We start from the raw sequence: 15,705 nt of genomic DNA on the forward strand, positions 1-15,705 counted from the left end.
GCCTTCCCCAACTGCATTACCTCACACTTCTCTGAATTGAATTCTATTTGCCACTTTTCTGCCCACCTGACCAGTCCATTGATATCTTCCTGCAGGTTACAGCTTTCCTCCTCACTATCAACCACACAGCCAATTTTTGTATCATCTGCAAACTTCTTGATCAAGCCCCCCACATTCAAGTCCAAATCATTAATATATACCACAAAAAGCAAGGGACCTAGTACTGAGCCTTGCGGGACCCCACTGGAAACAGCCTTCCAGTCACAAAAACACCCGTCGACCATTATCCTTTGCTTCCTGCCATGGAGCCAATTTTGGATCCAACTAGCTACTTTCCCTTGGGTCCCATGGGCTTTTACTTTTTTGACCAGTCTGCCATGTGGGACCTTGTCAAAAGCCTTGCTAAAATCCATGTACAGTATATCAAACGCGTTACACTCATCGACCCTCCTTGTTACCTGCTCAAAAAATTCAATCAAGTTAGTCAGACACGACCTTCCCTTAACAAATCCATGCTGACTGTCCTTGATTAACCTGTGCCTTTCCAAATGACGATTTATGCTGTCCCTCAGAATCGATTCCAATAATTTGCCCACCACCGAGGTTAGACTGATTGGTCTAGAATTACTCGGTCTATCTCTTTCTTCCTTTTTAAACAACGGTACAACGTTAGCAGTCCTCCGATCCTTCGGCACCATGCCTGTCACCAGGGAGAATTGAAAAATGATGGTCAGAGCCTCCGTTATTTCCTCCCTTGCTTCTCTTAGCAGCCTGGGATACATTTCATCATTTCATTTGGGCCTGGCGACTTATCTACTTTCAAAGATGCTAAACCCCTTAATACTTCCTCTCTCACTATGTTTATCCTTTGTAAACAATTTTACAACACCAAGTTATAGTCCAACAATTTTATTTTAAAATCCACAAGCTTTCGGAGGCTTCCTCCTTCCTCAGGTGAATGTTCCACATTCACCCGAGGAAGGAGGAAGCCTCCGAAAGCTTGTGGATTTTAAAATAAAATTGTTGGACTATAACTTGGTGTTGTAAAATTGTTTACAATTGTCAACCCCAGTCCATCACCGGCATCTCCACAATATGTTTATCCTATCCAATATTTCACACTCCTCCTCTTAAATACAATCTCTGCATCGTTCCCCTCTTTTGTGAAGACAGACGCAAAGTATTCATTAAGAACCATACCAAATCTTCTGCCTCCACACATAGGTTACCTTTTTGGTCTCTAATAGGCCCTACTCTTTCCTTAGTCTAACCGCACTGAATTTAATTCACTGACCTCTTTCTAGGGTTTATGTTCATTAGAGTACTTGGGTGTTATTACAAGAAACCAGGCAATTCTTTCACACACATTTTTACTCTCTGTTACATCCGAACCTGCTGTATGTTGTGGCCTCTTGTTGTAGAGGTTCTAAATATGCAAGCAGTAATGAAATTTTTACATGCAGAGTGATCGTAACTCCTAGGAACACTGTTATGAACAGATGTTCCCAATGAGAATTTTAATGGGATTTTTGTCAGTGCCTTCTCCGTGCACCTCAGGCAACTAATCATAATATATCATATTATAGTTGCAGTATTAGCTAATAAAAGCTGAAAGATCACAGATTGGAATGCCCTTTAATATTCTGTGTGATTCATTAAAATCTTATATCTTATCTTTTTCCGTATCTCTAATGAGGGTCCAAAAGCACACAGTGCTGTGCAACAAAGGTTTTTTTTGTTAAACATCACCTTTCTACTTAATTGGTTCATTGACGTAGCCAAGACTTGACGACTGAGCCACTAATTTAATTCTTACTGTCTTGTCACATTATACATTCAAAACATAGTCAAATTAAAGTGATATCCTCTCCGGTTGCCCATCTAGGCCACACATGGAAAGGATCCCAAATTTAACCAATGCTTTTCTATTCAGTATATTCTACCCATGCAGTTTTGGTGTGGATGGTGTCTGTCATTAATTTATCCTACTGTGCCTTCTTTAAGCCGATATTGGAAATTACAGGTCATTAAAGGCTCATTAGCTGCTGTATCATTCCCTGAATTTATCTCCCTACCTATTTATTTTATTTGAACATATATTTACAATTGCTCGCAGTAATCTATTTGTAGACAAATAAGCTAAATAAATCACATGGCGTACACAGTCAGCATTCGGCAGATTGAACTTAATTTATGAAAGTGGTCCAAAATTACAATGAGAGAACTGCGTTTTTAAGTATTGCTGTTTGAGATGGTTACTCCAAAATGCACGAAGTATATTATTAGAAATAATATCCTACTTAATTTAATAAGATCTATGTGAAATTTAATAGATTTAGGTTTTAAAATTTGCTCACGTTGGATATGAAAATTTGAAAAGGCCTGCTACATAAAAAATGCATGAAGTAAAAATAAAATATGAATTCTGTTGGGTTTGGGATATTATGCAAATCAGACTGTTTTTGTTCTGGCTATTCCCAATTTTCAGCCTTCCTCTCCTGAGGCATTGACTGATGCTGGCCTGCCTACAAGTTCAGGTGGCTATCCTTCACGTTTAATCTTGAACAGTAAGTGTCTGTAAGTTATTTCATGGTAGTGAACATCACAACCAACTTGATCTTTTTTCTTACAGTTCTGATCATTCATTGCTTGGAAAACCAGCCTTTGGATCTCATTTTCATCCAATCAGAGCCAACCTTGAATGACAGGGATCCCACTTTCAGGAGGAACAAGATGGCTCCCCCAATGGCTTAGTAAGTTTATCTAGTAAGTAGTTGAATCACACAGACCAGAAATGTCCAGGTTCGGTCTCCTCGATGTGCTTAGTTAACTAATCTTAAACAAGACCGTGCTCTATTAAAAGCAAAATACTGCAGATGCTAGAAATCTGAAATAAAAGCAGAAAATGCTGGAAATACTCAGCAAGTCAGGCAGCATTTGCGGAGAAAGAAACAGAGTTAATGTTTCAGGTCGATAACCCTTCATCAGAACTATACTGTTGCGGTGCTCTAACTGGGTTTAGGACCCCAAATTTTGGAGGGGGAATTCAGGAGGGAATCCTCCTTCTGATCACTACTTTCAGCAGTGGAATTGCACCTGTCTGAATGTTGGATGATCATTAGAACAGGATTGGGCTCAGCTGTGATGGACCCTACAGTCAAATACCCCACTGACACTGACTGTCGGGGCTCACATGAGTAATTGCTGACGGAAGGGGCCCACGGTTAATACCTTCCAAATAGCTGAGTAAAAAATTAGAAAGTAAAAAAAAAATTGATGGCATGACTGTGGAAAAGGTAAATAATGAATTTAAAAATTTTTTTAAAAATTCAAAGGATGCAAACATGTAGGAACGGCAGTCATAGAAAGACAAAAGTTGTTGGAAAAATGAAAATAGAGAGACATAATTGCAAAGAAAAGAAAATAAGGGAAAAAGAGAAGGCAGAACAAGCTGAAGAATTTTTGGTGTTTACTTTGGTAGTTACCTGACTTATAAGGTTTTTTAATCTTATCAATATAATATTGTGGTTTGTTTCATCACCAAAAGGTAACTGCTGATCCAGGGTCCAGAATTTGCAATGGTCTATGTGTCATGCTAATCCAAGATGATGGTCTTCCTGGTTGCTAATGGGCAGGAGGAGGGGAGTCGGTGTATTATAATAATAATGATGATGAATGAGGAAATATTAATATTGAACCTAAAAGGTAAACCTCATACCTGCGCAGTCTGTGGTGATTTTGCTGCTTACTTTCCTTGGCCTTGCTGCATCCGTTTGTACCCGAGGCCTGCACCATTGTACCTGCGCTCGAAGTCTCAATTCTCCTTTCATCGTTCCTGTATGACTGGTAGCTCGATGTACCACTGTGATAAAAGCACAAGAAGCAGAGAATTTCAGTCAGTTTGATGAATCCAAGTCCAACCTATTTGTTACCTTGACGCAAAATGCAACAAGTCAAACTCAGAGCTGTGGGGTATCATTCACCATCCCCGCCCGGACAGTAATATGACAGAGTGGATTGGCCACCTGTTGTAGAACCCGTCCGATTTTCATTCCATTGATTACTGCCCAGGCAAGGAAGGTGAAAATGACCCCTGCATCTCTATTTTGACTGCACTGTAATGGTTCATTGTGATTGCATGAAAACAAGGGGGACAAAAATGATTGCTTCAATGGCATTGTAATTACTAGCCCCATTTCTAAGCAAATGTTCAATACTGCTGTCATACGTCTGAGCCATATACAGTGCAAGAATTATCCCACGCATTTCTTATTGCATGGTGATGAATGACATACACAGTCTTTATCTGTTCAAAACAGTTCAGCAAAGGTGTTAAAAACTATTCGTCATCTCAATAGCTTGCTAGATATTGCACGAACACATTGTTCACTCAAACAATGTGCACAATGTGAAAGGGTCACAGTGAGGTGCCTATAGTCATGGAAGGATTGAAATCTATTAGAAATTGAAAGCTGGAGTTTGAAGCATGGCTGTGGAATGATGTGGACACAAAAGATTAAGAGTACAAAGCATCAGACTGCAGAAAGAAATAGTGTGGAGCTTTACTCGACAGTGACAGTAGTTTTCTCCTGGTAATCAATGGTAGTTTATTACTTGATAAACTTACTATAACTATGTCACAATTGTCAAAGCTTCAGCGACATGAATCAGACTGGACACTGATATTCACCTCTTGCTGACAAAAAGAGCCCCACCATGGAATGCAATCATCCCCTTAAATCATACTGTAAATTTTTATAAAATAACGGTTCTGGAAGTGATTTCAAGGATGAAATCCTTTCCCAGGATTCATTCAAAACCCTTCGTAATACTGCTGTCTTGTAATCATTTGTGGGCATCCTCTTTTCGATGTAAATAGTGAGATCATCGCTACGTGTGAGTCTTACAATGGTACAGAGAGGGAAATGGGGGATTTGGAGGCTGGGGGCAGTAGTAATGTGTTTTTTTTTATTCATTCATGGGATGTGGGCATCGCTGGCAAGGCCAGCATTTATTGCCCATCCCTAATTGCCCTTGAGAAGGTGGTGGTGAGCTGCCTTCTTGAACCGCTGCAGGTGTGGTGAAGGTTCTCCCACAGTGCTGTTAGGTAGGGAGTTCCAGGATTTTGACCCAGCAACGATGAAGGAACGGCGATTTATTTCCAAGTCGGGATGGTGTGTAACTTGGAGGGGAACGTGCAGGTGGTGTTGTTCCCATGTGCCTGCTGCCCTTGTCCTTCTAGGTGGTAGAGGTTGCGGGGTTGGGAGGTGCTGTCGAAGAAGCCTTGAAAAGTTGCTGCAGTGCATCCTGTGGATGGTACACACTGCAGCCACAGTGCGCCGGTGGTGAAGGGAGTGAATGTTTAGGGTGGTGGATGGGGTGCCAATCAAGTGGGCTGCTTTGCCCTGGATGGTGTTGAGCTTCTTGAGTGTTGTTGGAACTGTACTCATCCAGGCAAATGGAGAGTATTCCATCACACTCCTGACTTGTGCCTTGTAGATGGTGGAAAGGCTTTGGGGAGTCAGGAGGTGATAAACTCACCGCAGAATACCTAACCTCTGACCTGCTCTTGTAGCCACAGTATTTATGTGGCTGGTCCAGTCAAGTTTCTGGTCAATGGTGACCCCCAAGATGTTGATGATGGGGGATTCGGCGATGGTAATGCCGTTGAATGTCATGGGGAGGTGGTTAGACTCTCTCTTGTTGGAGATGGTCATTGCCTGGCACTTGTCTGGCGCGAATGTTACTTGCTACTTATCAGCCGAAGCCTGGTCTTGCTGCAAGCGGGCACGGACTGCTTCATTATCTGAGGGGTTGTGAATGGAACTGAACACTATGCAATCATCAGCGAACGTCCCCATTTCTGACCTTATAATGGAGGGAAGATCGTTGATGAAGCAGCTGAAGATGGTTCAGATAAGGACACTGCCCTGAGGAACTCCTGCAGCAATGTCCTGGGGCTGAGATGATTGGCCTCCAACAACCATTACCATCTTCCTTTGTGCTAGGTATGACTCCAGCCACTGGAGAGTTTCCCCCCCATTCCCATTGACTTCAATTTTACTAGGGCTCCTTGGTGTCACACTCGGTCAAATGCTGCCTTGATGTTAAGGGCAGTCACTCTCACCTCACCTCTGGAATTCAGCTCCTTTGTCCATGTTTGGACCAAGGCTGTAGTGAAATCTGGAGCCGAGTGGTCCTGGCAGAACCCAAACTGAGCATCGGTGAGCAGGTTATTGGTGAGTAAGTGCCGCTTGATAGCACTGTCGACGACACCTTCCATCACTTTGCTGATGATTGAGAGTAGACTGATGGGACGGTAATTGGCCGGATTGGATTTGTCCTGCTTTTTGTGGACAGGACATACCTGGGCAATTTTCCACGTTGTTGGGTAGATGCCAGTGTTGTAGCTGTACTGGAACAGCTTGGCTAGAGGTGCAGCTAGTTCTGGAGCACAAGTCTGCAGCACTACAGCCGGGATGTTGTCGGGGCCCATAGCCTTTGCTGTATCCAGTGCACTCAGCCGTTTCTTGATATCACGTGGAGTGAATCGAATTGGCTGAAGACTGGCTTCTGTGATGGTGGGGATATCGGGAGGAGGCCGAGATAGATTATCCACTCGGCACATCTGGCTGAAGATGGTTGCAAGTGCTTCAGCCTTGTCTTTTGCACTCACGTGCTGGATTCTGCCATCATTGAGGATAGGGATGTTCACGGAGTCTCCTCCTCCTGTTAGTTGTTTAATTGTCCACCACTATTCACGACTAGATGTGGCAGGACTGCAGAGCTTTGATCTGATCTGTTGGTTGTGGAATCGCTTAGCTCTGTCTATAGTATGTTGCTTCTGCTGTTTAGCAAGCATGTAGTCCTTTGCTGTAGCTTTACCAGGTTGGCACCTCATTTTTAGGTACGCCTGGTGCTGTACCTGGCATGCTCGTCCACACTCCTCATTGAACCAGGGTTGATCCCCTGGCTTGTTGGTAATGGTGGAGTGAGAAGTATGCCGGGCCATGAGGTTACAGATTGTGCTGGAATACAATTCTGCTGCTGCTGATGGCCCACAGCGCCTCATGGATGCCCAGTTTTGAACTGCTAGACTGTTCTGAATCTATCCCATTTAACACGGTGGTAGTGCTTCAGAACACGTTGGATGGTGTCCTCAGTGTAAAGAGGGGACTTCGTCTCCACGAGGACTGTGTGGTGGTCACTCCTACCAATACTGTCATGGATAGATGCATCTGCAACAGGTAGATTGGTGAGGACGAGGTCAAGTAGGTTTTTCGCTCACCACTTGCCGCAGGCCCAGTCTGGCAGCTATGTCCTTCAGGACTTGGCCAGTAGTGGTACTACCGAGCCACTCTTGGTGATGGTCATTGAAGTCCCCCACCCAGGGAACATTTTGTGCCCTTGCTACCCTCAATGCTTCCTCCAAGTGATGCTCAACATGGAGGAGGACTGATTCATCAGCTGAGGGAGAGCGGTAGGTGGTAATCAGCAGAAGTTTTCCTTGCCCGTGTTTGACCTGTGCCATGAGATTTCATGGGGTCCGGAGTCAATGTTGAGGACTCCCAGGGCCATTCCCTCCTGACTGTACACTGCTGTACCGCCACCTCTGGTGGGTCTGTCCTGCCGGTGGCAGGGATGGTGATGGAAGAGTCTGGCACGTTGGCTGAAAGGTATGATTCTGTGAGTATGGCTATGTCAGGCTGTTGCTTGACTAGTCTGTGGGACATCTCTCCCAACTTTGGCATAAGTCCCCAGATGTTAGTGAGGAGGACTTTGCAGGGTCAATTGGGCTTGGTTTGCATTTGTTGTGTCCTGTGCCTAGTGGTCCGATGCCATTTGGTCCATCCGGTTTTATTCTTATTCTGACTTTCTGTCGTGAGATTGTACAACTGAATGGCTTGCTCGACAATTTCAGAGGGCGATTAAGAATCAACCACATTGCTGTGGACGATTGGGAGAATCTCACGGAAATTCCTAGCGAGAATCTGTCCATAAAAGATTAAAATAACTTTCTTACAATGTATTTCTTACACGAACAGGACTATGGATGAAACAGCCTTTTGAGGACCTTCATGTTTGCAGATCATTAGTCAGAAGGAAAGATGTATGCATCCTTTGCTGTGACTTATGATGCAGGAATCCTTTCATGTTACAGCCATTTCTTCGACAACAGCTGTCACATCTTGTGAATAGGGGGTAAATGTCCATCTTACATGTTCCTGACGCAGAGCTTCACATGCCAGCAGCACTGAAGCATGAAAAATGACCTCAGTGTTTTAATGTCCAGATGTGACTATGTTCCTGCAAACATTTCCTTTTAATGCTTCAGAAATCAGAAAAAATACATGTGTCTATTCCACAGTCTATCAGTCTGCACGCATTCACATTTTAAAAAGGCTGCTTTTGATATCTGACAGTAATTGAAACCACAAGTTCATCTGATTGACAGGAGCTGGAGTTAACATATCTAATTTAGCCGTTGTCCTTCAAAGGACCAATAATTTGATTAACTTGGCTTTAAAGGCTATTGGGGCTGTCGTCCCGCTTGTTGGATTTTGGCAAGGGAAGACAACTGCCATTTTCACTCTAACCGTTTTGAAAACTGTAAAATAAATCATACAGTTCACCATTTGTCACAGGACAAAAACTCTGCTTTCATCACACTGCCCTGACCACATACCACTGCCTGCCCGAAAGGGAACCTGCTCATGGACTTCTGCCAATGCTGCTCTAACCTGAGAGTTGGGCGAGGATGAGCCTGCGCAGCTCACCACCATTTTCCTCTCTCCTCACAGCAGGTGCTTGGATTCTGCTCGATGCTTCACCCACCAATGAGCTTCTTTACTGAGGCTGCCCCCTTTTTTTCAAGTCCAACATAGAACAGAGGTCTTAACAGATCAGGGCAAGGGTGAGGATCATGGCTTGAGTTCTTAATTTTGGTTTGTTGCTGATAAAAATTTATTGAAAACTTTTATCTTATAATACACCAAAAAACTTAGTCTGTGTGCACTTCCTATTTGCACAACTTGACTTCCTATTGTCATATTTTTGTCACACCTTTTGTGTCAACTTTTTCCCCATTATAAAGTCCTCTGTCCACGTTTATAATGGGTTTTGCCTAGGTAAACTTGTTGCTCTGATTGCACAATCTGGCCACTGGTTTCCCACAATTCTCTCAAAATGCTTTCTGAAAACACATGGAAAGAAAGAACTTGCATTTATATTGCCAGCACGGGCATGATGGGCCGAATGGCCTCCTTCTGTGCTGTACGATTCGATGATGTAGTGCTTTTCGTGACCTCAGAACAAGTATGTTTCAAAGCGCTTTACAGCCAATTAAGTACTTTTGAAGTGTAGTCACTGTTACAGCAAATAACTAGTAGCACAATATATGACTTACGTAATACTGTACTTAAACTATTCCCAAAAAAAGCAGCAAAAATCATTGTAATTCTTTCCAAAATATTTAAATCAAGTCTATGCCGAATTGTTACATGACAAAGATCTCCACAGAGCCCCTTTAACTTGCTTCCACTGGAAACATGCAGTCAAAACAGGTAACTGAGTTCCGTGGAGGAAAAGACATTGAACTCTTCTACAATTAGAACATAAGAACATAAGAAATAGGAGCAGGAGTAGGCCAATCGGCCCCTCGAGCCTGCTCCGCCATTCAATAAGATCATGGCTGATCTGATCCTAACCTCAAATTTAAATTCATGTCCAATTTCCTGCCCGCTCCCCGTAACCCCTAATTCCCTTTACTTCTAGGAAACTGTCTATTTCTGTTTTAAATTTATCTAATGATGTAGCTTCCACAGCTTCCTGGGGCAGCAAATTCCACAGACCTACTACCCTCTGAGTGAAGAAGTTTCTCCTCATCTCAGTTTTGAAAGAGCAGCCCCTTATTCTAAGATTATGCCCCCTAGTTCTAGTTTCACCCATCCTTGGGAACATCCTTACCGCATCCACCCGATCAAGCCCTTTCACAATCTTATATGTTTCAATATGATTGCCTCTCATTCTTCTGAACTCCAATGAGTAGAGTCCCAATCTACTCAACCTCTCCTCATATGTCCGTCCCCTCATCCCCAGGATTAACCGAGTGAACCTTCTTTGTACTGCCTCGAGAGCAAGTATGTCTTTTCTTAAGTATGGACACCAAAACTGTATGCAGTATTCCAGGTGCGGTCTCACCAATACCTTATATAACTGCAGCAATACCTCCCTGTTTTTATATTCTATCCGCCTAGCAATAAAAGTCAACATTCCGTTGGCCTTCTTGATCACCTGCTACACCTGCATACTAACTTTTTGATTTTCTTGCACTAGGACCCCCAGATCCCTTTGTACTGCAGTACTTTCCAGTTTCTCGCCATTAAGATAATAACTTGCTCTCCGATTTTTCCTGCCAAAGTGCATAACCTCACATTTTCCAATATCGTATTGCATCTGCCAAATCTCCTTCCACTCACCCAGCCTGTCTATATCCCCTTGTAGATTTTTTATGTCCTCCTCACTCTCCACTTTCCCTCCCATCTTTGTATCATCTGCAAACTTTGATATGTTACACTCGGTCCCCTCCTCCAAATCGTTAATATAGATTGTAAAGAGTTGGGGACCCAGCACCGACCCCTGCGGAACACCACTGGCTACTGGTTGCCAGTCCGAGAATGAACCATTTATCCCAACTCTCTGCTTCCTGTTAGATAACCAATCCTCCACCCATGCCAGAATATTACCCCCAATCCAGTGATTCTTTATCTTGAGCAATAATCTTTTATGTGGCACCTTGTCGAATGCCTTCTGGAAGTCTAAATACACTACGTCCACTGGTTCCCCTTTATCCACCCTGCATGTTATGTCCTCAAAGAACTCAAGCAAATTTGTCAGACATGACTTCCCCTTCGTAAAGCCATGCTGACTTTGTCCTATTAAATTATGTTTATCCAAATGTTCCGCTACTGTCTCCTTAATAATAGACTCCAAAATTTTACCCACCACAGATGTTAGGCTAACTGGTCTCTAATTTCCAGCCTTCTGCCTACTACCCTTTTTAAATAAGGGTGTTACATTAGCAGTTTTCCAATCTGCCGGGACCTTTGCCGAGTCCAGAGAATTTTGGAAAATTATTACCAAAGCATCCACAATCCCTACTGCCACTTCCCTCAAGACCCTAGGATGTAAGCCATCAGGTCCAGGGGATTTATCCGCCTTGAGTCCCATTAATTTACTGAGTACCAATTCCTTCGTGATTTTAATCGTAATTGATGGGATTTCAAATGGTAGGCTTCTTCTGAAGATTCCTCACAGTTATTGTGGTTAAAATTGAGACAAGTGTCTTCCTTTGAAATGACCTCCATTGCAAACTCACATATGTTAACATGCCAAGACATGATATCACTGCGCAGAACTAGCTAGGCAAAATGGCATACCTAGAAATGTCCATAAATAGTTTTGTATTTTTTTTACACCTCCACAAATACAAAAGAGCTCTTTTAAGAATGCAGCTACCCAAAGTCAGTCTTTAAATCACACTGATTTGTATGTCTATAAAAAATTTATAATACATAAATGTCTGTGTTTGAGGCACGATGAAGTGTCTTCTGTCACATCCCTATTTACAGCCTACCTGTTTACATTGAGAAAAAAGGTTGCCCATGGGTGATTACAAGGCAGTAGTCTCAATGAATGGTAAGAATTCAAATATCCGGGTTGGCTTAGCAATGCAATGAATATTGATTTGGTAATTCATGCATACTGAATATTGACAAAGCACTGACGACACTGTTGTTGTTACATGAAAAACACTAAATTCCCCGTTGTTGAAACTCAAGATGTCCCTAAAGGAAACTGAACACTAGTCTTAAAGTAACACATCTTTCAAAAGGTTTAGTTTCAATATTTTAGGGTGTTTATGCCTTACCTATCGTCTTATCAGGTCATCTTTGAGTTGAAATTTTAATGAGCTTTTATAATCCCGAACGTCTTGTTCAAATCAATTCAATTCCTAGATTCATGACCTGAAGTGTATTGAAATGGTAATATAAAGGACATTTATCTTACGCTTTTTCAACATGTACGTCCCTCTGTATTGATAAAGGCAATTGCATTTTACCATAGAAAACGCAGTTGGAAAGACACTGCGGGATGGGCTGAGAGAGACTCCGCAGGGCATAGATTGTGGCAGATAGATTACTTTGATAAATGTCGCCGTGTTTCAGTGTTTAAAAGGACTCCAATCAGTTCAAGGTCGGGAAAGGCTCTCCAGCACACATGTTATCTAATTCCTTGTTCTAGCAATTTTCCACCTAATCCATTTTGATTACACCCTATTACTTGTCTTTTATTAATCATGGCATGCAGCAAACCAACATAAAAGCACAGATAAGCCTTAATTAATTAGTCTTTTATGTAATGACAATTCCAATCTTCCCTGTGTGTTTTTGTGACTGTTTTCAACCTGACAGCTAATACTGTTCTGCCCAACACAAAGATCTACAACAATGGCACCTCCTTTTTCTCCTTATTGTGTTCTTTTTCCAATCTCGAGACCATTCAAGACACACAAAGCATTCATTGCTGAGCTTTATTGGACATTGCAATTGACTGTCAGCAGATAGCAGCTCGAAAAGCTCTGTTGATGATCCTTCTAAATGAAATCGATTCTTCCATCAGCAACACACTTTTCTCTGATCATACTAAGAATTTATGGACAGCTTTGAAGGCAATAACTACCTTCATTTGAGGCTGGTACAGTTCATATCTGTCAGTCTTGTGTAATGTCCCCCTGACATACAATTGCTCTGAAGACTAAAAAAGAATGGTAAACTTTACAAAACAATATTTGGCTCATACAGACTTTGTGTTTCTATTCTTGTTGCTTGACTAGTTACAAAGGAAGCTCAATGAAAGAGCAGCGTAGATGTGATTGCATCTTGAAGCCTTGCACGCTGCTTAGCAACCATATTCAAAATGAAGTCACTCAATTAAGCTCACCAAATAACAATTGCACTATTACATAAGAAAGGTCAGCAATTTGCTCTTGAAAATCTCAGTTGTTAAGTGCACTACCTAACGTGGAACTGAGCCATAAACATCAAGAATGTCCCAGGTTTCATCACTCTGAGTTGGCTGATCTGATTGAGATGGCAATTGTGAAGCCACAATTGAACACAATGCCCTTGTGCTAGAGAGAAGAAATCAGCTGTGGTCTCCACTCCTGGGAAGGAGGGCAGGGATCATTTTAACTTTAATTCGCTGGGAGAAAAATAGGTGATAGCGAATCAGCCACCCATTTTTTTGGATTTTCTTTTCCATTTCCTTAAACCATCCTTGCATTTATCAAATACAAGGAATCTTACAACACCAGGTTATAGTCCAACAAATTTATTTTAAAATCACAAGCTTTCGGAGATTATCTCCTTCGTCAGATGATTGAATGAAAAGGTTCTCAAATCGCATATCTTATACGATGTTGGGACAGCATCACACCAATCAAAAGGTGTCGTTGTTATTCAAACAGGCCAGTCACGGAGAACAGCACGTCCCAGTACACTCGATATACATTGTGTCTTTTACACAGGCAGGCAGAAAGAAACTAATTTATATCAAATACAGCAGCACATTCTCTTTGCCAGATATTAAACAGGGGGCCAGATGCTGGGCTGCTCTAATCGTACACTCAGACTTCATTACATGCTTCCTTATTGGGTTTCCTTGCACTTCACTTTTCTGCTTATCTTTTTGTCTCCCTCCTCCCTCCAAGCCTTGGTAAAAGCTGACAAATATTTTGAACCTTTATGAAGGCTGAAACAATATTTACCCTCGTATGCAGCCACTTACATTTAAGTGTGCTTATCACTTTAAATTTGAGCTGCTAGTCAGATTTTCCACATCTCTCATTAGGCTAGCTGCTGACGCAAGCTGAAAGCTTATCAGAGAAAGCAAGAACATGCATTTTTATAGCACCTCTTTAATGTCCTCAGGATGTGCCAAAGTGCTTCTCAGTCAGTGCAGCTACTGCTTTTATATAAGCAAATGCAGCAGCCAATATGCACTCAGCACGATCCCACAAACAATAAATTAGATTAATCTGTTACGCTGTTTTTGGTGGTGTTAATTTAGGGAGGAATTTTCACCAGGCCACTGTGAGAACGCCCTGCTCTTCTTTGAATAGTGCCATGGGATCTTTTTACATCCGCCTGAACAAGCAGACAGTTTAGCGTTTCATCCAAAAGATGTAGCATTCCCTCGGTATTGCACTGAAGTGTCAGCCTAGATTGGGGCATGAACCCACAACCAAATTATTCAGATGACCTGCTAATTATCCAAATCACCTGACCCTGTAAAATGATGTGCAGTAAACTCTGTGCACTTTTGGCACAAATAATCATCTGTTAAAGGGCATAACATTTACATTCACATATTCATCGATCATTCCTCCAAATACCAAGTAACAGTGTCATGAATTCATCATAAGGGGTTGAGAAAGAAGATTCAGTGTGCGTTCACACTATAACTGTAGCATCAGTGTGAAGTGGTTATGCCTTGCACTGATGTTACAGCTATTAAAGAAAGAAATAACTTGCATTTATATGGGAGCCTAATCACATCCTCAGGACAAGCCAAAATGCTTTATAACCTAATGGATTACTTTTGGAATCTTCAGGCTACATTTCCACTATATTCCAACCAATGGATTACAGTATGATTGCAGCCTGAATCTGGAGTCAGTGCCTGAACTGACAATGCAACGAGAAAGGTAATCTCACTCCGTTTCATTTTGGAGTCAGTTCGGGCCTGAACACCCAAGTTGCACTACACAAGTTTAGTGTCAGCGTGAAGCTGAAACACTTTGCCCCGATTCTAAACCAGGTGAGTGAATGTTCTGTTAGATGACTCTGAAGAGGAGAAGGGGATAGAATTGGAAAGTTCACCCAAATCAACATTCAAGGGGCACAAAAAAGTACAGATGACACACAAAGAGGAAGACACTGCAAAGATAGTAACCAGTTTAGGGCAACCATTAAAAAGATGCAGGGTACCTGGAGGCTGAGCTGAAAGAGAGGTGGGGCCGTGTTGGATACATTGGTTATGGAGTTTGAACCTGAAGCATCTCATCATACAGCCTGAAACAGTTGGTCACAGAGAATGCCTCGCTGAAATTGCTACTCTGAAAGCTGAACCACATAAGCTCCACAATGAGAGTGTTGCAATATGCAACAAACCGAACAGACTGACTCAATAATCAACCTGTCAACTTACCATGTGCATAACGAACCATCCTTCATCCAGAGATGCAACTGCACAGAGATCCTTGGTATCATCTGAGGCACAATCTGTTGCGATTGAAGTGACAAGGCTCAAGTACTGTACCATTGTGGCTAATGGTCATATCTCTCCAAAGCTGACTCAGTGGAAGCTCTTCCTAGAGTTTATGATTATCTTTTTTGTATTGTTTAGTTTGTTTATTTAAAATACCATTTGGCAGCAAAGTTAATTTTGGTAGTGACATTTTTTTAACAGTAGAATGTTAAACAGCAGCTAACATAAAAGGGAACCCAAAAGTCTTTTATCGACATATAAATAGTAAAAGCGTACTCAAAGGAAGCATGGGACCGATTAGGGACAAAAAAGGAGATCTTCTTGTGGAGGCAGAGGGCATGACTGAAGTACTAAGTGAATACTTCACATCTGTTT

The 15,705-nt window shown here is 42.1% G+C and overlaps 1 protein-coding gene across 1 annotated transcript in view; it reads right to left on the reverse strand.

Annotated features, from left to right (window-relative positions):
• The window catches only part of srrm4 (serine/arginine repetitive matrix 4), a 294,539-nt gene that overhangs the window by 65,468 nt on the left and 213,366 nt on the right, over positions 1-15,705 (reverse strand). The window contains exon 2 of the mRNA XM_068006294.1: positions 3,719-3,862. Within this exon, the coding sequence (XP_067862395.1) occupies positions 3,719-3,862 (144 nt within the window). The remainder of the gene's footprint in view (positions 1-3,718; positions 3,863-15,705) is intronic.

The sequence above is a fragment of the Heptranchias perlo genome, chromosome 25 (genome assembly GCF_035084215.1).
Source record: "Heptranchias perlo isolate sHepPer1 chromosome 25, sHepPer1.hap1, whole genome shotgun sequence".
NCBI lineage: Eukaryota > Metazoa > Chordata > Chondrichthyes > Hexanchiformes > Hexanchidae > Heptranchias > Heptranchias perlo.